Raw genomic sequence first — 24368 nt, forward strand, 5'->3', positions numbered from 1 at the left:
CGGCTGGCTGGGAGCCCAGATGGACCAAACTAAATACGCAGACTGCATGTCACGAGAACAAGTTCATGCTGCTATCACAAGAGTGTAAAAGACTTCTACTGTAATTGTATCGGTGTGTTTAGCACGTTGACATCGTGCTAACAAAGGTGTCGGAGTTGTGTGTGTGTGTGTGTGTGTGTGTGTGTGTGTGTGTGTGTGTGTGCTCTGAGAGTTACTAATGGATCATGCAGGCACTGACTCACTGAGTGTTGTTCCACTGGGTTGTTTGCTCAGCTCTGGTGTGTGTGTGTGTGTGTGTGTGTGCACATGCATGTGTACGCTTGACCATCACATTGTCTGTGCCCGTCCCTCTCCATCCACTACCTCTCTCCTTCTTTGGTTGCTACAGACAACCACTTCTTTCGTCTCTTGTTGTCGGACTCCATGGCGATGCTGCTTGTGAGACAGCTGGTTTGGTTGAAGGGACGTACAGACACCCTGCAGACCTCACACACTTCTCATCTCTGCGCTCTGTCTTTCCATTTTCTTTCAGTTTCAGGAAATGTCCAGATTTCAGTAAATCAAAGCGAACAAGTTGTGAGAAGGAGAAGCCAGCAAGTTTGCAGAAATGTACAATTTAATAACTCATTTATCGCAGCTTTAAAAAGCATTTTTCTGCAGAAGAAAACATAAATAAATGCCGCTGGGCTTTTAAAGGTTGTTTTTAATTATTTGACACATTTTCTATTAAAAAGATGATAAAAAGAAAAGATGTGCATGTGATGCAATACAAATATTAGTTTCTTAACAAAATGTAAGGTGAAGTGCTTCCTGTGTGTTTTACAGCCATTTTGAATCACAATGATTTTAACCAGGATATTCTTACTCTTAATTTTCATATCGTCTAATAACCTAATGCCGTGAAAGGGTTAACTTCGTCTCCGTCTCTTCCTCTGGCAGGTACAGTACACGATGCAGATGAAATAATTAGGCTATTTGTAGCTTTTCATTGTTGATGGCCACTTATAAACCCATCAGGACAAATCAATACATTGGCAGCTGGGAATAGTTGTTGTTGTTGAACTGTTGGCTGAAGTAGAGACCAGATATTGGCGAACATTTATCAGAAAGTAATGGGATTTGACCGCACATGGAGGGAAGTTGATACTCCATCATATGGGCACCAAGCATCACTTCTCTCTTCCGCTCTCATGCACCACACTTATCGTGATAAATGCATTTTAGCCATTAAACACAAGAAGCATCCAGTAGAATCATTTTTTTTGTTGCTAAAATGTGTGTGGTTGAATAACAGTCTTTTCATAGCCTCTTCTCTCCTGTCATCTCCACTCTCAGCCCCCTCTCTGTATTTTTAGGGTGAGCTGTTGCAGCTGAGGAGGGCTTATAAACTTATGACTAATACTGGAGCTGTGTGATTGAAAGCAGAGCTAATGGCATACCGGAGCCTTCTGCTGCCGCTGCCGCTGCCGCTGCCGCTGCCGCTGCCGCTGCCGCTGCCGATAGATGGATGATGAGTTAGGTGGGATTTGGATGAGGCATTGTAGAGAACTCATCTTTTGGTCCATATTTCTCATGCATTGGAAGAGGTGGCATACTGGGAACTACAATTATGGGAAGCAAGACTGACTTTTTGGACAAATACTCTTTGAGATCAGCTTTGGATTGAGTCAGTTGGTGGATATTCTTTAGTCTCATCTTTTAAAATACTTCCAAAATGGCCGCATTGGGTATTTTACACAATATCTACATGCTGATTTCTGCCCATTTATTTTTTACCTTTTCTCATATTTCAATATGGAAGTCACTCAAGCATAAGCAGGAGAAACTTATACCCAACGCCTTCCTCAAATTAAAGTAAAGTAGTTTATTTCTAGAGCACATTTAAATACAGTGTTTAGAGTAACATTTGTTCCTCCTCCTTGTTTTTCTCTTCTGAAAGATTGTACTGTACACGATGACAGGGTGTAAGGAACACAATGCTGCAGATAAGGAGATCTCTACTTTTAAACGTGTTGCGATGGTCTCACCTATTCCTTGGTCACTCGGTGTGTATCTCTCACCGTCTCGCTTGCAGAGATAGTAACTGTACATCATTATGGACCATAATTCTGTCCAAAGCTGTAGCTGAATCTAATTGTGTGTAAATTACTGGCCTCAACAAACGTCCTTTAACCCCTGTACCCACTTGACACATTTATAACTACCTGTAAATGTGGTCCAGTTGCACAAAGGGGATCACAGACAGGGGAATCACCTCCTCCCAACTACTGGACTGTAATTTTCCCATCACCAGGGGGACATTTTAGCATGTGGTGGGAGTTGGAGGAGGAAGGGTACAGAGTTACAATTACACCCAACAGAGAGGACAACATGCCAAGACAGCTACAGGAGATGGGAACCGAGGAAGAAACCCAGAGAGAAATAGAGATTCAGCACTGTTCTCTAAAAGACTTGATTGTTCCGGCTCCACAGGCACTCCCAGTCTTACTCAGGAATGACAAATGAGTGGGTAATGGAGGTATAACAGAGCCTAACTGCAGGGAATGATTCCTGAGACAGTGGGCTTCTCTCAGCAGCCAGTAACCACTAAAACTGAGGACAGATGAGCAAGCAGTCTTCTTTATGGACCCAACAAGTACAGCTACAGCAGTTTAGTCTCATCGGTCAGGAGTTGATATCGGCAGATAGGGATAGGTTTTCCTCTTCAAGCTGACAAAACTCGTTTTTGTACTGTGAGTCTGTGCGTGCAGGCGGTGCACACGCAAAGAGTCCTGGAAGATCCTGGTTCTGCACTCTGAAGAAGTTGAGTCTTTCTCTTAGGCCCAACAGGGAGGAACATTAGCTCCCTCAGCAGCAGCTTAGTGAGGACTCAGAGATGTTGATGGCCCACGCTCTGACACCTTTACCTCCTGCTGGTTGTCATTCCACAGCGGTGAGTCTTTGAGGAACTCATTTGTTAAAGACAAAGTTAGACCTCTGCCTACCAGCCTATCGTGTTTGTTTAGTTATTGGAGTCTGGTTGTAGGGTAGGGGTAGAGTACGTGGTGTACGGCGTAGTTTGCGGACTGCCGTTTCTTTTAATCGGGGTCGAGGGAATTAAAAAATTGTCGGGTTTGTGCAGGATGTCCCGTGTTGCGCTAGTGACCATTCTGTCTGACCAATCGGTGGTCTGCAGTGTTTGAACTCCACCTTAGTTTGGAACCTTGACGAAGGACAGGTTCTTTCCACACAATCTTTCTCATGGAAAACCAAAACAGAGCGAGTCGAGATGAGAAGCCGTGCCGCACCTTGCAGTGGAAACGCGGCAGAAGTTACTGCGCCTGGACAAAAAATAGGTCCAGAACCCCCCCGTTAACCCACACACTCAAGTTTTTGTGAGGATTAAATTGAGTAATCTATGAACCTGTTTGAGCTTGTAAGGATGTGCTCACAAAATATTTACACAGAGAGATTTGAGAAAATAAGCATCAGTAATATGGATAGAATGAGCCAGTCTGCTGAGTTCAGTCACTTTACTGTAAGCAGCCTTTAAAGGCAGGAACATTGCATATTACGATATCTAGTCTCAAATGACGAGATCGATATATTGCCCAGCCCTCTTCATGTTCCCAGTTTTACAGAATGATTTGGGTTTTTTAACCTTGATTTCATTTTTTTGCCAAGAACGGTGATATGTGTCCCAACATTCAGCGCTACATGAGCAGCCTTGTAGCCTCATTTGCAGAATTGTTGACCTTTGATCTTTGCATTAAAACACTTAGAAAATAATTAAGAGAAGCAGAGAAGGAGGTCAAGCATTTCTATCAGATTAATTAGATAGGGGCCTCAGTGGGGCCCAGAAGGGACTGGTAATTGGTTTAGGACACAGCTCTATGAAGTAAGAGAGAGACGATAAACCTTTAGCGAGTCTATTGGTGACTGTTAGGAGTTTAGGTTCATAGATGGTGAGGTCCTGCATGAACGAGCTGTGTGAGTAAGCTGACTGACTGTTTGTCTGCGTATCGTCAAAGGCAGGACGTCGGTCTGCTGTGCTCTCTTCATTTAGCCTTCCAGGGACCTCCTGCTCCGCTCTTATCCACCAACCACAGCTGCTGGACTCATTTGAACCGCCCGTGCCTTTGTCCATTGTATAAGCCTGTGTGTGTGTGTGTGTGTGTGTGTGTGTGTGTGTGTGTGTGTGTGTGTGTGTGTGTGTGTGTGTGTGTGTGTGTGTGTGTGTGTGTGTGTGTGTGTGTGTGTGTGTGTGTGTGTGTGTGTGTGTGTGTGTGTGTGTGTGTGTGTGTGCTGTTGTGGGTCTGTGTGTGTCACCCTGTCCAGGCACTGTGTGGGTGTAAGGTACATGGTGCTCAGGTTACTCATTTCTCTCTGGCACAGGACTCGCTCTGTGTCTCACAATTTAGCCGAAGAGAGGAGCAGTGCACAGAGGCAGGCAGCAGGACTATTTATAGATCACTTCTGGCCTACTTGGCAACAGGAAGGAGATGAAGACAAGGAAAGGAACTATGGAGGCCAAGGAGGGACAAAATAGAAAATAGAACATCCAACTAGAGCAAAGTCACTTTTGCTGCTCCGGCTGTGCAGAGAGGAATTAAAGTTCTACTTTGAGACTTTGGTGTCTCAGAGAAACTTTCTCTTCAGACACCAAGACAAAATCTCTGGCTATTAAAAGCTTGACGGCCTCAAAATGCAGTCGCACGTGTTTTTGGAGACCAACCCGGTAATTAGCATCGCACGGGTTCCCTCCACAGTAAGCCAAAAGGTTATTCTGATTCTGATTTTGGATTGTTTGCAGAAAAGAAACTCTATGTTTGATACTTATCGACGAGATCATCTTCACAAATGACACCACTTTTATGAGTTTTGAATCGGCAAAGGTGAAAAGCTAAACTACAAACGAACTACACAACGGTCTCATGACTTCAACGTCGCTTACGTTTTACGTGTCTTTGTGTAGCGTAAACGGAGCGGGCTGCAACTGTTGCAACCCTTTCCTGCAGAATTACAATAAATGTTCCTTAAATCCTTGAGCTTGTAATTTGATTTTGGCGTTTAATGTCCCAAAAAATGTCCTTTAGCCGCTTGTTAGTAATTCACAAGAGGGAGATTTACTAGGTATTTTATGTCGACGTCTAAATCTCTTAAACGTGTGTTAACCACAGACATTATTTCAGGCATCAAACCAAAGAGCCATTAAAATAAACCCATTGACTTGGAGCACCAGAAGTGCAAACAGCATGACTCATTTCCGTGTGTTCGGACTCATTCCTGCAGCTCTCGATTCCAAAGAAAGTTGTGAGGAATCCAGTGAGGTTACTGAAGATGACGTTAAACACAAAGCCACCACTGTACCCTGTGTGTGTGTGTGTGGGGGGGGGGGTAACAGTGTGTGTTCCTGAAGATAAAAATATACACACGGTCAATACTGGTAGAGCTCACACTCTGCTGTGGACTGACACAAGCTCCCAGCTCAGAGGACGCAGCACAGTCACCGCTCTGCGTCTCAGTCGGTTCATTACACTCCAGTCATCGCCGCTGTCTCTCATGTCGCAGCGAGGAACCAGGAACCAGGAGATCCCTGAACGCACTCTTTCACCTCCAGTGTTCTCCAGTAGCCCGACACATGAGGAGATGACTTCATCTGTCCTGCTGCTGCTTCAGGGCAGACCGTACCTACGGAAAGGGAAGCAGGGAATTAACGAAGGTAGAGAGAGACGTCGCAGTGTGGCCTCTTCCTGTTGTGTGTTTCCCCCTCAGTCATCGTCTCTGTCCAAACAGAACGTTACAGGAAGATTTGTGTTGACACAGGCCCAATGTTGAAGTCCTTCATTATAGTGAACTTTAAGTTTTAAAGGAAGACTGACTTCTTCATGTCAAAGTTATACTCTGTTCTCTCTGGCTTTAGAGAACGGAAAGTGTGCGCTACACACTGGGGTCAAAGGGTCGAATGAAAGATGCTATCAAGTTGCATTATGGGAAGTGTAGGAGCTTGACCTATGGGACTAGAAGTCAGGATCTCTCAGCCTCTGCTGCTTTGATTTAGACTTAATGAAAGTGCAACATCACTGGGGGGGGGGGGGTCACTGCAGCTGGTTACACATCAGGCAGATAATCAAGATTGATGTGCTCACAGTTTCACACAATGCGATTTAAGGACAATTCACATCAATGTGTGTTTCCAGAACAACCCAGGGACTCAGCTTTCATTGGAACTACTTTTCTTTTTGCAAACACGAAGGCTAACTAACATCTTCCTTAATAATATATGTGGATATGTATAATATAAAACGTCAGAAAAGTGACGTCTTCAAGTTATTGTTTTATCCAACCGACAGAAGTGAAGCGGAACATTTGAAACCTTGGATCCAGAGAATCTTTGGAATATTTGCTTAATTCTGTACATGACTGAAACAGCAATTATCAAACCGCTAATTGATTAATTGACGAATGGTTTCAGCTGTAATATAAACTGGCAGCAGTATGTTCTGAGTAACAGCTGCACCACTGCTAGTCTAATGTCAGTTAATCCCCCTTGTATTTGGGCGTACGGGCAGAAATATGTTTTTGTAACTTGGTTGAACTTCGTGAAGCCGTCCCAACAAATGCAACTCTTTTCATCGTCTGTAATAATCTCCGTGATCTCCCCTCATGGCTTCACGGCCCATACTCGAGTGTCCTCTGTGTTTAAGTTGACACAGCTGGTGGGCAGGATGTCAGCTTCAGGCCTCTGTCTCTGTTTGTAATTCTCCCCTTAGAGAGCAGCCTTCCTTTGCTATAAATAGCCTCTACATATGTGTGTGTGTGTGTGTGTGTGTGTGTGTGTGTGTGTGTGCCCCACCTCTCCTCTGTGTGCCCAGAAAGAGTGATGTTCCTCCACACAGCATTTCCATCCGTGTGTGTTTTATTATGTGTTTTATCTTTTCCACATCCACTGTTCCATGTCCATGTATTTGCTCTGCATGCCCAGTGTGTGTGTGTGTGTGTGTGTGTGTGTGTGTGTGTTCATGTGTGCAACATGATGGTGGCCGTAATGATGATGAGTGTGTGTACTGTGTGTCACATGGAGAGATGGTTTGATTTGATGTGACACACACAGCGTACACATGCAGGAGACTCCTCTGCTCTTAAAGTCCCCATGAATGTTCCCGACGTGCGGAACATTCATGGTTATGTGACGACGTCTGTTTTTAGACTGTCAAACATGGTTGGAAGACATATTTGTGTTTAGCGGAGTTCCTCTGAGTTCAACAGATGGCCGAGGCAGCAGAAGCCGTCAATGGGATGCCGTCCTTGCCCTCTTTCCAACCCTTCCTCTCTTCTTTCTCTCTCTCCTTCTCCCCCCTTCTTTCTTCCTCCGGCCCAGGGTTAGGGTTGAGTGAGAGTGATGTGTGTTTATAGCTCTTCAGAGAAATGAGGGATGTGTGTGTGTGTGTGTGTGTGTGTGTGTGTGTGTGTGTGTGTGTGTGTGTGTGTGTGTGTGTGTGTGTGTGTGTGTGTGTGTGTGTGTGTGTGTGTGTGTGTGTGTGTGTGTGTGTGTGTGTGTGTGTGTGTAATGGGTTTCCTTTCTTCTCCACTTGTTGGCCTCTTCCTCGTCTCTCAGGCATAAAATTGCTGCTCATATTCAACCACACTTTCTATCTCCACAGTGTCCTGTAGATGAATACAAGAGGGTGTTCTGCGTGCGAGAGCGAGATGCAGTGTCCATGAGAAAGATGGACGTTTCGCGTGACTGATTTCACTAATGCACAGTTTTGAATCTGTGTTGTGTCTTTGCTCCCCACAGACGAGTATAAAGGAGGGATTGTTGCTGAAGCAGACCAGCTCGTTCCAGAGGTGGAAAAAGCGTTACTTCAAACTGAGAGGCCGAACGCTCTACTACGCCAAAGATGCCAAGGTGAGCTTGCCGAGCGCTTCCCGTGCGGCAGGTGTCAGAGCTACACAACATGTGTGTTTCGATTCCAGCTTGCACAATAAACCTGAAAGATATTGACTTATTGATTGTTTTAGTGAGTTGGAGCAGAGTTATGCACGATATTTATCAGGGCCACTAAAGTGAAGTTATTATAGGCAATAAATGATTGGCCGATAATACGAAGCCTTTCTTGTTTCCTTGACTTAACAAGCGCAGCAGCTACGCGCTCCGATACAGTTTGTTTTTCTTGCTCTCAAGTCTTCTGTCTATAAATTGTCCGGGTCAAGCCGACCTTCTGTTGATCTTAACTTTGAACTTCTGAATCTTGTTGACGTCTCTTTCCTCTTCCTGGTCCGGAACATGTGTGTGTGTGTGTGTGTCTGTGTGTGTCGCACTAGTCTGGCACCGCCCTGGCTCGCTGGCAGGAGCGGGCGCTGCGCAGAGTGTCCAGGAGTCGCGTGTGCTGGCGAGTTCTGGCCGTGTGCTGGACGGGCGCACGACACTCCCCCCCACCTCTGGGTGCCAGCGGATCTGAGGAAGGCCTAGTGAGAATTCGGGTCAGCACAGCACAGCCAGGGGCCGGGGGGGCCAGACCACCGCAACAGTTTACCCACTCCCTACTGAACCACTTACCGATACATCACTGTGCTGCATTCATGCCATGTGGTGCTACTGGGTCTCTTAACACGTAAACACTGAGGAGATGAAGCTCTTACAGCACACTGCAAACAGTACAAGTCTTCTGAAGTCTGGAGCCTTCGTATCACCATATGACATAAGTGCACTGTATATCATGTAGATATAAGGAAGGGCAGCAGAGCACATGTGTACAGACTGGAAGGCCACACCTGGATCAGTTTGTCTTGTTAAAAGACCTTTTTCACCAGCGCGATGCAGGAATACAGAAAACCTGCACGCCACCTGGGTCCGGTGCCAATTCTCCAGTGTTTCCTCCCAACGGACCCAACATGCGACGCTAACGCTAGCTGTTGTAGCGCGCCCCGTTCCTTGATCAACATATGACATTAGCAAGAGCATAGCATCGTACCCCAGCTGCTGGGAGAGCTCAGCCATGTAGGTTGTAAAACATTGGTTGTGAGACAAATTAATAACCCGTTCCCCCATTTTGGCAGCTAGCTAGCTTTGACCTCGAGGCACAACTTCAAATAGAACAAATATTATTGGTCAAATATTTCTAAATCTGCTGAAATCTTGGTCCGTCCAAAGGAACTCGTCCTCTTTGGGGATTGTGGCTTTCATGGTTCGACACTGTGCGCTGCTTCAAGTCTCTCGCTGGCCATAAATAAAGTAGATATTTGTTTTCTTCGCTGTGCGTTGTGGTAAAGGTTAGTCATTTATGACTGGAACCATATAAGTGAGTGTTCTCTTGGTTATGGCCAGACAGAGACGTTAGCTCTGTAGATAAGTGCCCATTCCCTACATGTCCATCCACTCTGGTGTCTCCAAGGTGGCCTGGCTGGCTGTGCTGCCCTGTGCTTAGGAAGCCTGACCTCCTCATCGATCCATCAGAGGCGGCTACATCTCAGCTCTGCCGTTTGTCCTGGAAGCTCGCCTCCTCTCCCTCATGGCCTGTCTCGATAACTACCTTCCTGATCTATCGTATGTTGTACACGCATGACGTGGATCCTTTTTACTGGTCAGCAACATTTAAACCAACATGGTGGCAGAATAAACAGCAGGGTTGTCCCTCGATTATAACACATGGACGCAGACACTGCACATATTTGTTAACAGAACCAGAGTCTTTGTTCTTTTAGTTAACTGAAGTCGTTAATGTTGTCCCTCAGCCTGTTCCCCGAAAACATCCATGTTGGTGAAATTGACGAACTGTCTTTTAGTCCAATGGGACATACCGCTGAGCCTTCAGAACAACAGGCGGTCCCTGTTACCGTGACAGGCCTTCTCTCTTTCCTGATTAGTGAGTTAACATATAGTTCATGGATTCTTCTACTCTTAAACAGGAAGTAGAAACGGTGAAACAACGTGCTCTGGCCACATGGCCACTGGTGTCAAACGAAAGATTTTGGAGGCGGCGTGTTGAGGGCGCTGAGATGCAGCCACCGAGCGTAGCTCTGGATCTTTGGGTAGCCGAGGGTCTTGCCTTTGTCCACCATTCACTGTCAGCTTCCATTACAGCTTCCCTCAAGACAGTGGGTGTGAGTGAGAGAGAGAGAGAGAGAAGGAGTGTGTGAGAGCTGTAGAAAGTCTTCACGCACATACGTACGCACATGAGATGCAGTGGTACAGCAGCCAAGAGCGCTGCAACAGGGGGGGCAGTGTTTGTGTTGGCATGCCATTCATACTTCCACCCTGTCGGCCGACACTCCATACACACATTCACACGCACTTGTAGGCATATGTAGAAGTGCTGAGACACACACACACACACACACACACACACACACACACACACACACACACACACACACACACACACAGTGAGTGTTGGCTTGTGTCCCTCTCCAGCCAGGCCTGGGGAGAGCGTCGTTAACTGGGCATTCCCTCTGACAGCTGCAGCAGCTCTCTCCTCACACACACACACACACACACACACACACACACACACACACACACACACACACACACACACACACACACACACACACACACACACACACAGTCAGAGGGCATTCCTTTGACAGCATTGGTTGTTGGCCTGCGGCCCTTTAAGAGCTCAGCTGCGTTAGGATATCATGTTCCTGTTCGCAGGCTCTGGCTCTCCTCTCTGTCTGCTGCCTGCAGTGCGTTCTTCTGGCTCCTCCGCCTCATAGAAATTCAATCAAACATTTCCACATTTCCTGTCTTGTTATTCTCACTATTCTCATGTAGGTACAGAGTCAAAACAAAGGAAACTCAGGAGGGAGATCCTCGCAGCAGCTTCATAGTGCAGCTGCAGAGCATCTGCTGCAGACCGGACTCTTTGTTCTGGACCAGAACTTCTTTTAGATCCACACACACACACACACACACACACACACACACACACACACACACACACACACACACACACACACACACACACACACACACAGATTTCTGCCCAGTAACTTGAGTCAACTAAACAATTCATTAGTTGCTAGGTGACAGAAGACCAGCATGGCCGACAAAACAGGAAGTTCAAATATTCATTTTAATAATAAGTCTTTACATTTACGTCATATTAACATGATAGATTCACAATATTCAAAGTTATTTTTTAATTTAATTAATTATTATTAAACTTGAATGTCCATCCCTGACAACCTTTAATACATTCTATATAATATTTAATTCAGTAACATAAGCAGGAGGCTGGTGATATTCAGAGTTACAGAAGCTTCTGACTCGTAGAGCCGTATCTCCTTCTGTAAAGAGTTAGTTTGTAAATGTAGAGATTATAGAAATAAAGAATACAATATAGAAACTGTGACATGAACTATTAAATGTAATAGAAACATAAAGATGCATATCTATAGTAGTGGAGAAGCATGAACACATTTTAAATATTACACATTATATTATGTTATTATTTCAATATCTCCAAATGCTCTCGTTTAGATTTGTGTGTTTCCTTTCTGTTTACTACGTTACAGGAAGTAGCTCATATTCATTAAGTGAAGTCTTGCATTATCTGAAGCTCGGAGCACTAAGCTGGTTACATGTCTCACGTCAGGATCATGATGTTTGTTCTTTTAAATGCTGCTCTTTCATTTAGTGCTGATAAGTTGTAGCTGCTCACCTGCTTCGCTGTGGACGCCACCGTCCTCTCCACCCCCGTGTCAAGTTACAACAAGCTGTGTCGTCCAAAGGCTCATTCTCTTCTTCTCTTTTGTGCCCTCCACCTCTCCTCCCGGGACTTCCCTCCTTTCTCACTCTCCACACACACACACACACACACACACACACACACACACACACACACACACACACACACACACACCTCCTCTTTTCTGCAGTCCCTTATCTTTGACGAGGTGGACCTATCGGACGCCAGCGTTGCAGAGTCCAGCACAAAGAATGTCAACAACAGCTTCACAGTGAGTGCATCTTATAGTACACACACACACACACACACACACACACACACACACACACACACACACACACACACACACACACACACACACACACACACACACACACACACCCCATATCGCTGAAGCCTAATGTAATGATAATTCATATATACAGATTCGGGGGCGTCTTTCTATATTTGGGTTGCTTTAAGAGTTTAAGTTTTGGAGTCCTGACATGCTGCAGTTTCAGAACCAACAGAAATGGCTTCTGGATTTATTTAAATGATTGTTTCGTGGCCTGTCTAAAGCCGAGTGTTATGGTGCGCGAGCCAAAACATAACGTAGGCTATTCATTGGTTGAGTAAAGAACATGTTTACTCTCGATATGTCTCAGTATTAGGAAACGATCGATACGGCAGGAGTTCTACTAGTGCAGGATGTTCAACCTCGTTTCATAGAATACATTTGTTCTGCCCAATAGGTAGTGTGCAAACACGTGACAAAACTGTGTGACGTTTGCGTGCGACGCCATGTTGGATGATATACAAATCAACAATGGCGTCTAAAGCAAACAACAACAGCAATACAACTCCGACTTCTTCAAAGTATGTTGACTCTCTGGATCCTCTGCAAAGGCAACATTCAGAGGGAAAGTCCAAATGTGTGGCCGTGACCCGTACACGCTGAAGCCGTCCGGATTATATTGAGGATTTAGATTCATTACCGCCGATTGAATATCCGGATATTGTGAACTACCTTGTGCTACAAACGTCGTGGGCAACCAACGCACAAATGAAGGCGTACAAGAGCTTAGATGCTTCTAATGTCTTTGTTTCTGGCTGGGTTGGTAGTCTTCTTACCAAACCACTGAAAGATGACGGTGCTCGTCCATGCCCGTGTAGATCACTCTCAAAGAGCTCGAGATACACCGCTCAAACCGTGGTGTGTGAGTGAGAAGAGCGGCGATGTTACGTCATAAAGCTTTGCCGCTTCTCCTGGTGACGAGAAGTAAGGTCTTACAGTGTTCGGGTATATCATAAGCACAAATGTTTAACGTAAACATTGAAGACATAGCTTTAGCATGAGCTCTTACCGGATATAAAGTGGACGCCACACGAGTTATGTTGCTAAACCAGCGTACGGCGTTCGGTAGACAGCAGTTCATTCCCTCTGTTGTGGATCGTTGTTTGTGATGATTGTAGGAAATCTAAAGAACCGTTTCTCTGGGTCACGAGTAGCGTTACGACCACAATCATACACTGCGCACACGATCGGCATTTTCTTTCTCTTTCATCTTAGACGTTTAAATACAAAGAAAATTACGAAGCGTTGCAGCAACTCACACGCGAACGTCTTGTTTGTGTATTCCAACCAACATGGCTGACTTCCGGGTTGGGACGTGAGCGTGACGTCACATGCACACGATCTATATGTGACTGTTTCCTCTGCAGGGGTTGTATAGAGGCGATAACGTACGTCTGTTAACTTGATGTGAGTTTACAGTTCAGGAGTTGCATGTTTGATTCTTTAACACCAAATATTGAGTTTTGTATACGTTGAGCATGAACGTCTCCGTGCAGGCTCGTAGCAACACAAGGCTTGAGAATGAGATAGAAGTCGTGGGTAACGTGTCTGGTGACGGCTTAAAGGAGTAGTTCACCATCAATACCAGTTAAATATGAAGCTAGAGCTAGCCGCTGCTCCCTCTCACTGATGAACACATTAATCCTCGTTAAATCCACACAAACGGTGTGAAAGGGTCCCTGGACTGTTACCAAGAAGTAGTCCGGCACATAACCCTCGGGGAGGTGGATTGAGTTAGCTTTGGACGGAGCTACGTTAGCTGTTTCCCCACCGTTTCCAAGCAAACCAGCTGCTAGCTTCACATTTGAACACGTTCCCCAGCATTGCTCCGTGTGTGTGTGTGTGTGTGTGTGTGTGTGTGTGTGTGTGTGTGTGTGTGTGTGTGTGTGTGTGTGTGTGTGTGTGTGTGTGTGTGTGTGTGTGTGTGTGTGTGTGTGTGTGTGTGTGTGTGTGTGTGTGTGTGTGTGTGTGTGTGTGTGTGTGTGTGTGTCCCTCTCTCCTCTTGCTCACTCTCTGCATGTTTTTCTCAGCCGATAATCACACAACAGTTTCCACCAGGAACTGCTGGGATTAGTGTGTATTTCCAGTTGTGTGTGTGTGTGTGGGAAATGAACAGGAGTATAATGAGCATTGAGGATGCAAACAGACAGTGAGAGAGAACTAGTAGTTGCTCTGTCCTTTCTATAAATGTCTCTCCTCTCCCCGGGTGCTGCTATAAAAAGAAACAAGGAGGGGGAGGAGGTCGGCAGGAGAACAGTGCTCAGAGGAGAGCGTGCAGCTATTTTTAGCAACGCCTTGAAACGCTTCACTGGATGGCTGCCTGGGATGGCTTAACGTCTGCCATATTCATAAATAAGATTACAGCGCGCCTGCTGCATGTGTGTGCAGTCGTGACTGGATGTGTCTGCTGCCGGGTTAATAAAGACGCTGTGTTAAAGGTTTGGAGATGAGCTCCACATGCTCTCATTAGCATCTGCATCCCACTAAGATGGTGAGAGGACGGGGAAGGAGGGAGAAGAGTGGGTGTTGAAGGGAGGAGGGAGAGAACAGGCTAAGGGGAGACTAAGATTCAAACAGGGAAGTAATGGTTGAGAAGAACATTTCCAGACTGAGGTGGGAGATAGAAATAGAGCATGTCCAATGAATGATTGATGGGGAATGACTACAGAGCAGTTTAAGATGGCGAAGGGAAAGGCACGGCAAGGTAGTGGAGGAAATCCTGAAGTGATGTCACACCGTCGCTAACTGCACTCCCCGGGGGAAAGAGAAAGAGAGGGGAAGGGCGAGAGCGAGGCACGAGCGAGCACTGAGGAGCGGGGAGACGGATGCAGAGGAAGAGAGGGAGAGTGGAGAGGAAATACAGGCGGGACAGAGAAGGACCACAGAAGCAAAGGTAATGTGCTGAGTCCTAGTTCACCTGCAGCGCCTGCACACACGTGCACATCTCTGTGATGCATCAGCCCAGACAGTCACGCACACCGACAGGGGGAGACCAGGCTTCGTCACACAGGCTGTGTGATCACGACTGAGAGGGAGACGGGGGGGGGGGTGCGGTAGAGAGAGAGAGAGACCACTGCAAAGATTGCATTGTCGTTTTGCTCTGATGTGCAGAGCAATTATCTGTCTGTCTGTCTGTCTGTCTGTCTGTCTGTCTGTCTGTCTGTCTGTCTGTCTGCGTCGGTCCTCTGTGGATGAGCGATGCTGCTGGAGTCCGTATATGCAGGTCGGTGCTTCTTGGTTGGATGGGTTGAGCGAGTCATGCCAGTGCTAAGACGTTTAGCGATTTATGCTCATTCATGTAAGAGCTCTGCAGATGTCTGCATGCCTGTGTTTTCACCGAGTGGGGGCCAAGGACTCCCTTGGGTGCTAGGGGGGATCTGGAAGCAACATAGGGAGTTCTTAAATGTCACTAGAATTGAATTACACGAGTAAAAGAATCTTTTCACTCCTTTTCTTCGGTGCATGGCCGTGTACAGTCATGGAACTTATTCATAAACTTAGTTCCTAAATTGTTTTATTTTATTTATTCACGAGGACAATAAAGATGCACTTTGTTGTGAAGGAATTAGAAATGCAACAGATGTAATGTGGGAAGAATGTATTTTAATTTGATGATAATTCAGAGTAAAGCAACCACACGACACAGATGCAGGATAAAAACATGTGTGTCTCTGCATGCATCTTTCATGACTGGGTATGCATTGACATTATGTGTGTGTGTGTGTGTGTGTGTGTGTGTGTGTGTGTGTGTGTGTATATGTTGGCATGAGATGTATGTGACCAACTGAACAGAGCTGCAGCGATTAGACGATCGACAGAGAAATAGTTGGCAACTATCTTGAGAGTAGATTCATGGTTCAAGTCATTTCTCATGTCAGAAGCGTGCAGACTTCCTGCTTCTGTTTCATATTAACGCCAACGTCTTTGGGTTGTTTGATTGTGTGCATTTAAAGGAGCCTGTGTGAATGTATGATGAGGCCGTGTCTCTGTAGCGCTGGGAGGGAGCACCTTGAAGTCCACGTGAGGGAGAGCTCAGCCCAACCCAAAGTCATTACAGACTCATGCAGGGACGCACCGCCTCTCACTGACTCACGCTTATTGGATTGGCTCGCTTATTACTGTCCACTTTCATTCTATGAAACGAATCTCAAAGAGATTCAGATCGGCTTTGAATTGTGTACTTGTATCAGCGCTGCATCTGATCTGCTGTGTAGTTAATATGAACTGTTTAAAGCTGCAGATGATCACTGTGTGTGTGTGTGTGTGTGTGTGTGTATATAAACAGTGATGGGTGTCCCTCATTATCAGTTCATCTCCAGTGATTGCCTCTCTATGAAAAATAACAACTAATGAGGCTCATAATTACATGTTCACATCATTTAGAGATGACGATGCTCATCAAAAAGCCACTTCTTGTTGTCACATGTCACATGTCATTACACACACACACACACACACACACACACACACACACACACACACACACACACACACACACATCATCTGATATATTCAGCTCTGAAGGTCAGTCATCAAGAGAGGTTTTCCACACTTGAGGGATGCCTAGAGCCATTTTTGGAAACGGCTGTTCCTGTTTCCCCTGGCAACCAATGTTGTCACCCCTTCCGTATAAAAGACACACACATGCAAAGACACACACGCACAAAGACACACACGCGCAAAGACACACACATGCAAAGACACACACGCACAAAGACACACACGCACAAAGACACACACGCACAAAGACACACACACACGCACAAAGACACACACGCGCAAAGACACACACGCACAAAGACACACACACAAAGACACACACGCACAAAGACACACACACAAAGACACACACGCACAAAGACACACACATGCAAAGACACAAAATGATCTATGTCCAAAAGGAATCAATTTCCCATGAGCATGCACATACACACATCTCACACACGCATACACACATTTCACACACACACACACACACACACACACACACACACACACACACACACACACACACACACACACACAACTGGAAATACACACTAATCCCAGCAGTTCCTGGTGGAAACTGTTGTGTGATTATCGGCTGAGAAAAACATGCAGAGAGTGAGCAAGAGGAGAGAGAGGGACACACACACACACACACACACACACACACACACACACACACACACACACACACACACACACACAGCTTTGCTCTTGTTGTACATGCTCAGAGATTGTAAATGGCTGATTGGTTGAGGGAGAGTTGAGGGAGCTCTGAGCTACAGTGCGTGCCATGTAACGGCATCGTGGGTTCAATTCTGGTCTTTGGACATTTGTTGCACGTTTTGATATTTCGCGGTTCCTTTTCTAACGTAAAATAATAAAACAACAAACGCCTGCGAGCCGTTGGTGCAGGTGGGAACATGTCAGCTGTCTTTGACCTGTGAGAACTCGTGTTATTAATAAACCATGTTGGATACATGAAGGCAGGTTCAAGGTTCTGTAGTTACAACAACACAAAGATAGAACAATTATTCAAATCATACATTTAAAAGAGCAAAATAAATAAATATTTATTATAATTATAATATTTTTAATTTAGAATAAAAACTAGAGATAATAAAATGTTAACTTGCTTCTGAAACGGTAGAATAAGCTGATGCGTCCTGCGGCTGACGTTAACTTGCTGTATATATAATATGTTTTCTTATTATATTATATTCTGTTCTATATATTTTATTATATTTTAGGGGAAAACATTTGTCCCCAAACACTAAAACTGTAGCAGAGTAAGAAACTACAAATATTATGTGGAAGACGTTTATTAAACACAACGTTCCTGATTTCTAATGTGATCTTAAAATAGTTTGTCCGAACATCTACTGTCCTTAACAATGTGCACATGTCCTGTTCTACCAGAGCAACCAGTGGCAGCTGCATCTTCACACACACACACACACACACACACACACACACACACACACACACACACACACACACACACACTGGTGTTTGTTGTGCACCTGCTGTTTTCCTCACGCTGTCAAAGCCTCAGGTGCTGCTGCTTTAAACAGGCAGAACAGACGGAGAGTGAAATCTGCCTTTGATAGAATTTCCTTCACTTTGTTAACTCTTTCCCTCCACGTGTGTGTGTGTGTGTGTGTGTGTGTGTGTGTGTGTGTGTGTGTGTGTGGATTGCACAGTTTCACATTATGGGGTGTAATGGAAGAGTAGAAAGAACGTCTGCGGCGGCTGGATGTTTGGCGTCAGACGATGAGGAACAGTTAGTCTGAAACGGTCTGTCGAAGAATCAATGAGCTCTTTGTAGGACAATAATAAACACGACAAACTGTGCAGCGCACACACACACACACACACACACACACACATCACCCTCCAACCACCTACACACTGTTTGCATCCCCGTCTCTCGAGGGGGGGGGGGATTTTTCACTCTCATGATTCGATTCTTAATTCAAAATGGATTCTGGATTCAGTGCGTTGAGGAGTTTACTCCAGGATTTACTCCGGCCCGCTGTGTGCTAATAAAGGCAGAGTGAAGTGTGTAAGATTACCAACTGATTGCAAATAATGTAAACGCACAAAAGACAAAATAAAGATTTATTGATTCACAAATAAACACTGAAGAACAACCGCGTGCTGTTACATGATTAAAGAATATTGTGTCGTATTTTTCAAAACTCTATTTTTACATTCATGTTTTCTCCAGAGGTCTGAATTTATTCTTCATGTCTGTGTTTATGAAGTGAGCAGTGAGAGTCTGTCCTGAACAGATGATGCACACTCTTAATGTCCCATTAGAGAAGCTCCAGTATTACAGACGATGGAGAAGTTCTTCCTCCCCCATGACACAACCCTCCCCCACCACAACAACACGCTGCGTCAAACTTATTGAAGTTGAGAGAATGTGTTTGAAGCGTTTGGTGACATGTAATTAAGGAAACATCCTCCTCACCGCTCAGATAACTTAGAGATGAGCAGCATCAATAAGTGATGGGGTGTTATCTACAGGGAGACTGTCCTTAAACACACATACAGTACAGGGGGGGGGAGGCAGGGGGGAGAAGCTCTTAGCCTGTGCTGAGGCGCTTCGCCTGTCAGCACACATCTGCCTCAACACGGAGAGCTAAGAGCGAGAGCGAGAGAGAGTTGAGAGGGGGGGGGAATATGCCGGAGCGAAGAAAAAGACCAACTCAAAAAGGTGTTAGAGGATGAGTGAGCGAGAGTTAATGAGGGGGAGGGAGGGAGGGGGAGGGGGCTCCTCATCCTTTCTCTCCCTTAAAGAGCGAGCCGATCGCTGTCTCCTCTCAGTGCACCGCAGGCTGAGGAGGAGAGCGCTGGTGAAATCTATCTCTCTCTTTCCAGCGTGCGCGTCCGTCTCATCGCGTCTCTCCCTCCCCCTGCAGGTGATCACTCCCTTCCGTAGGCTCATCCTCTGCGCCGAGAACAGGAAAGAGATGGAGGACTGGATCAGTTCGCTCAAGTCCGTCCAGTCCAGAGAGCACTACGAGGTAAGAAGCCCTTTTCCTGAATCAACAGATCCTGTGTGTGTGTGTGTGTGTGTGTGTGTGTGTGTGTGTGTGTGTGTGTGTGTGTGTGTTGGAGAGATGGCTGCAGTAACAATAGCTCTGTGTTCAGGCGTATCCTCTGTTGACATGTTGACAGTGTTTAGTGATCACACACAGCGAGGAGAGTAGAGAGGATGCACGGCACGCTGAAGGCAGGCGAGGATCCAAGAAGTTGATTTGTTGAGATTCAGAAGCCAAAAAGCAAAGTGGGATCCCAGGTGAACAACTCTGATACAGAAAGGGAGACCCCCCCCCCTCCCCCTCATGAGGCGTAAACACAGAGGGATTGTCACTTACTCATTTTAATTCTCATCTTCGTCACACAGTGTTGATGGAAGCAGGCGACTCATGCTTTCATCTCCTTCATCAAACGCACCGTGTATAATATCCCGCTGTCAGCGTGTGAGAGGAATGTGTTGACAGTGAGGGGGGGAGAAGGGAGCGCAGGGAGACGGCAGTACTGCATTTTAATGCTTTTGATTTGGGAGGGAAATCTTATATAAGACCCCATCCCTCACCCCCTTACTGCACTGCAATGCAGCAGCACCCCCAGAGCTCACACACACACACTGGCTGCACACACATGTACACACAGCCCTGCCAACAAGTCAACAGTATTTCATTAGCGTGTTCTCTTTCAGTATGCTGTCACAATCGGAGCGCCCGCTTTAGAAGCACCTGTTACAATTCCACTTATGAAACGCCAACTGGATGCAGTGCAGCTCGTACGGCACGCGCTCGTACGGCACGCGCTCGTACGGCACGCGCTCACTAACTTGCGCTCCACAGTGGGCTTCTCTTCATACACTCGTGTGTGTGTGTGTGTGTGTGTGGAAGCATCCTGAGCAGCAGAGTCACACAGGGAAGGTCAGCGAGTGGAGGGTTTCTCCTGAGGGGTCCTGCTGTGTGGTGTCCTTATGGCAGGCAGGTAGTGTTGGCACGAGGCTCCTATAGTAACACCTGAGGGGAACGGGGCTTATCATCATCAGGGCTGCAACCGGGGATGACTTTCATTCATGTCTCGCTTGTTTCTTCTTAATTGATTTGTTGTTTGGTGTCAGTTTCCTGTCATAGATGTAATGAAAGCAGCCGGTAACATGCAGTGATGTAATGAAAGCAGCCGGTAACATGCAGTGATGTAATGAAAGCAGCCGGTAACAGTAACATGCAGTGATGTAATGAAAGCAGCCGGTAACAGTAACATGCAGTGATGTAATGAAAGCAGCCGGTAACAGTAACATGCAGTGATGTAATGAAAGCAGCCGGTAACAGTAACATGCAGTGATGTAATGAAAGCAGCCGGTAACAGTAACATGCAGTGATGTAATGAAAGCAGCCGGTAACAGTAACATGCAGTGATGTAATGAAAGCAGCCGGTAACAGTAACATGCAGTGATGTAATGAAAGCAGCCGGTAACATGCAGTGATGTAATGAAAGCAGCCGGTAACATGCAGTGATGTAATGAAAGCAGCCGGTAACATGCAGTGATGTAATGAAAGCAGCCGGTAACATGCAGTGATGTAATGAAAGCAGCCGGTAACAGTAACATGCAGTGATGTAATGAAAGCTTCAGCACATGTGTCGTTGTTGTCTCACCATGATGATGTCACTGTGTTTGCCTCTCTGTGACCCGGTGCTGCCAACCTGTTTTAACCTCTCCTTTGCCAGACGGCACAGTTTAATGTGGAACATTTCTCAGGGATGCACAACTGGTACGCCTGCTCCCACGCACGGCCCACCTTCTGCAATGTCTGCAAAGACAGCTTGTCGGGGGTCACGTCTCACGGCCTCTCCTGCGAAGGTAGGTCTCACACACGTACTCACGCTTAATGTCAAACGCGGGAACGCTCATTTGTTTTTAGACAATTTAACAAAGTATTTTCTCCCACAGCGCCCTTTAATTCATTTCTACGTGTCACTCGTGCATGGACTTCCTGCTCTCCTTTTAAAGATCAACAGATCATTAGTTAGTGCCAGGTGCAGGTGTGCAGGTGTGCAGGAAGTAGGGCTTGTTACGCACCGCTACGTCATCGTATCGAGCACATACTTACTCTAATGTCTTAGAAAACGTGGATTTAAATGAATTGAAAGTATTGTTTTCCAACAGCAGGATATTATTTCCATGTTGCACTACAGATCCTAATTAAATGAGAAACTATTTTGTATTCACATAAATAGACTTTAGCACGTGTTAGACTATTTACTTATGCTATATATCACTTTATGCGACATGCTGTATGTCTGCGTGGAGAGGATCTGAGCGCTCGGGCCTAATAAGAAGGTATTTCTCTATGTTGTGCAAAGACTTTGTGAGTCATTGCAGTCGGACAACTCTTTGTTCAAACGTCCATCACAGTGGAGCAGACTGGACACACTGGAGCCAGCGTGAGTCTTTGAAATGCTCCCGCGCTGGTGAAGTGGGCCGCCAATCAAACGGTTAGCTTGAAGTAGAAGGAAACGAGCTCGTGTCTCTGTGTCTCTGTGCATATGCTTCTTCTGCCATACTGCGCCTTAGATAAACGTGGACTCCATTTCCATTTCTCGCATATCTCAGTTTACCCACAACAGATAAAAATAAGATGTTAACGGAACGTGTGAATGACGCCGCAGGTCCTCACCGTGTGTGTGTGTGTGTGTGTGTGTGTGTGTGTGTGTGTGTGAGTGAGGAGAGACGGCCAGTCTGACTCTCGTGATCTGAACCGGCTCGACCCGCTTTCAACAAGCGACAGACAAATACAGTTCAGATTCCAGGGTCTGAGTAGATCGCGCTGCACGTGGAGCGTAGAAGACAGAAGATGCTTAACGCACATTAAGCGCTTGATGTAAATAAGTAAACAGTCGATGCGTCACACGGGACTCGAACCGCCGTCTCCTGAGTGTCATGTGGTTGTTTGCCTCGTCGCTCCACCCCGACCTCCTCACGTTCTCCATCCTGCGTCACCTGCGTGTATCATGTGTGAAGTCCCTGTGATCACGCGTGAGAGTGCCATATTACTATTATTACACCGTCTGCTGACACCAGGCTGAGCTCTTCATTAACACTTTATCTGAACACAATCATCTGATACTCAGCGACAGATCCACATGTAACGCTAACTAACAGGCTGATCGCTAACACAAGAACCCTTTGTGAGAACGCTAGATAATGGAGGAGAAGGAGGAGGAGGAGGAGGAGGAGGAGGAGGAGGAGAGAGGAGGAAGGAGAAGAAGGAGAGAAGGAGGAGAAGAGAAGAAGGGGAGAGAAGGAGGAGAAGGAGAAGAAAGGAGGAGAAGCCCCCCCCTTTCTTTAGATGCTCCGGAGTATTATTAGTATGCTATTCTTCTCCTTCTGCTAGCCTCACCTCCTTATCCCTTTCCTCTCCTCCTCCTCGACCCGCTTCCTTCTCCTCCTTCTCTCATACCTCCGCCTTATCAATTCTTCTCCTCCTTCTACTCCGTCTCTCTTCTCCTCCTTCTTCTCCTCCTCTCCTCCTCCTCGAGACGAAAGAGGAGCAGGCGGAGGAGGAAAAGAAAGAGGAGGGCAAAAGGAGACGGAGGCGAAGCGCCGCACGCGGCGCAGCAGGAGACCAGGAGGAGAAGCCGGCCGAAGCAGAAGAGGAGGTCGAAGAAAGCGGCGGAGGAGGAGCAGCCAGCGGAGAAAGAGGCGCAAGGAGAGGGAGCAGAAAGCGGCCAGGAGAATGAAGTAGAAGAAGACGCCTCAGGAGGCGAGCAAGAACGACCGCGGCGAGGAGCAGCCCGCGCCGCGAAGAAGGAGGAGGAGAAGGAGGAGGAGAAGAAAGAGGAGAAGGAGGAGAAGGAGGAGGAGAAGGAGAAAGAAAGAGGAGAAGGAGAAGAAGGAGAAAGAAGAAGGAGGAGAAGAAAGAGGAGAAGGAGGAGAAGAAGGAGAAGAAGAAGAAGGAGGAGAAAGAGGAGGAGGAGAAGAAGGAGGAGAAGGAGAAGAAGAAGGAGGAGAAAGAGGAGGAGGAGAAGAAGAAGAAAGGAGAGGAGGAGGAGGAGGGAGGAGAAGAAGAAGAAGAGAAGAAGAAGAGAAGAAGAAGAGAAGAAGAAGGAGGAGGAGGAGGGGAGAAGAAGAAGGAAGAGAGGCGTCTCTATTAAATGTTGAGATCAGCCAGACAAACGGTTTCACAGCAATCAACGAGGCTTAAATTTCCCTTCGATTTCCTGTACAGGACGGCCGGTGGGGATTGATTTGTGCTACATTGCCCCCACACACACACACACGCACACAACACACACACACACACACACACACACACACACACACACACACACACTCTTCTGTCTCTGTTTCCCCTCAAACACTCGCTCACCTACAGACTGTCCTCCGGTCTGCTGTGAAGGATCGGGGTCTGATGTCGTCCCCAATCCTCCTAATGTTCTGCTAATGCTCCCTAACAGCATTTAGTGGTACACTAGATTGCAACATCAATTGTTGCTCCCGGATATGACTCTGACTTAGTGTGTGTGTGTGTGTGTGTGTGTGTGTGTGTGTGTGTGTGTGTGTGTGTGGAGCACAGACATTATTCATGAGTCTGCTAAGTGCCTCGTCTTTAATGGAGAAAGAAGCGAGAGCAGTCTCCATCTGTCCGCACGTCTTCATCCTCTTCATCATCTTCATGCTCTGTTTACATTTTATATTCAGAACAACATTAAATACATTAACGCCCGATGCTTCTAGCACACTGCGTGAACCTCCACAGATGGTCGGATATTAATGTTTTAAAAGTCACTTTTATCATTTTTGATGATGTCATGATCTGCTTTCTCGCTGAGCGTTCGATGAG

The 24368-nt window shown here is 46.3% G+C and overlaps 1 protein-coding gene across 10 annotated transcripts in view; it reads left to right on the top strand.

Annotated features, from left to right (window-relative positions):
• Nucleotides 1-24368, top strand: part of dgkh (diacylglycerol kinase, eta) — a 51602-nt gene that overhangs the window by 3085 nt on the left and 24149 nt on the right. For 5 of the 10 annotated variants that reach the window (XM_029458507.1, XM_029458510.1, XM_029458506.1 and 2 more), the window contains 5 exons: nucleotides 7781-7891; nucleotides 8308-8466; nucleotides 11866-11946; nucleotides 19422-19526; nucleotides 21253-21385. In XM_029458507.1, coding sequence (XP_029314367.1) covers nucleotides 7781-7891; nucleotides 8308-8466; nucleotides 11866-11946; nucleotides 19422-19526; nucleotides 21253-21385 — 589 coding nt within the window. Of the gene's footprint in view, nucleotides 1-7780; nucleotides 7892-8307; nucleotides 8467-11865; nucleotides 11947-14624; nucleotides 14903-19421; nucleotides 19527-21252; nucleotides 21386-24368 lie in introns of those variants that run through there. The other 5 variants (XM_029458515.1, XM_029458508.1, XM_029458511.1 and 2 more) reach the window with 4 other exon arrangements.

Source organism: Cottoperca gobio, chromosome 21 (genome assembly GCF_900634415.1).
Source record: "Cottoperca gobio chromosome 21, fCotGob3.1, whole genome shotgun sequence".
Lineage (NCBI taxonomy): Eukaryota > Metazoa > Chordata > Actinopteri > Perciformes > Bovichtidae > Cottoperca > Cottoperca gobio.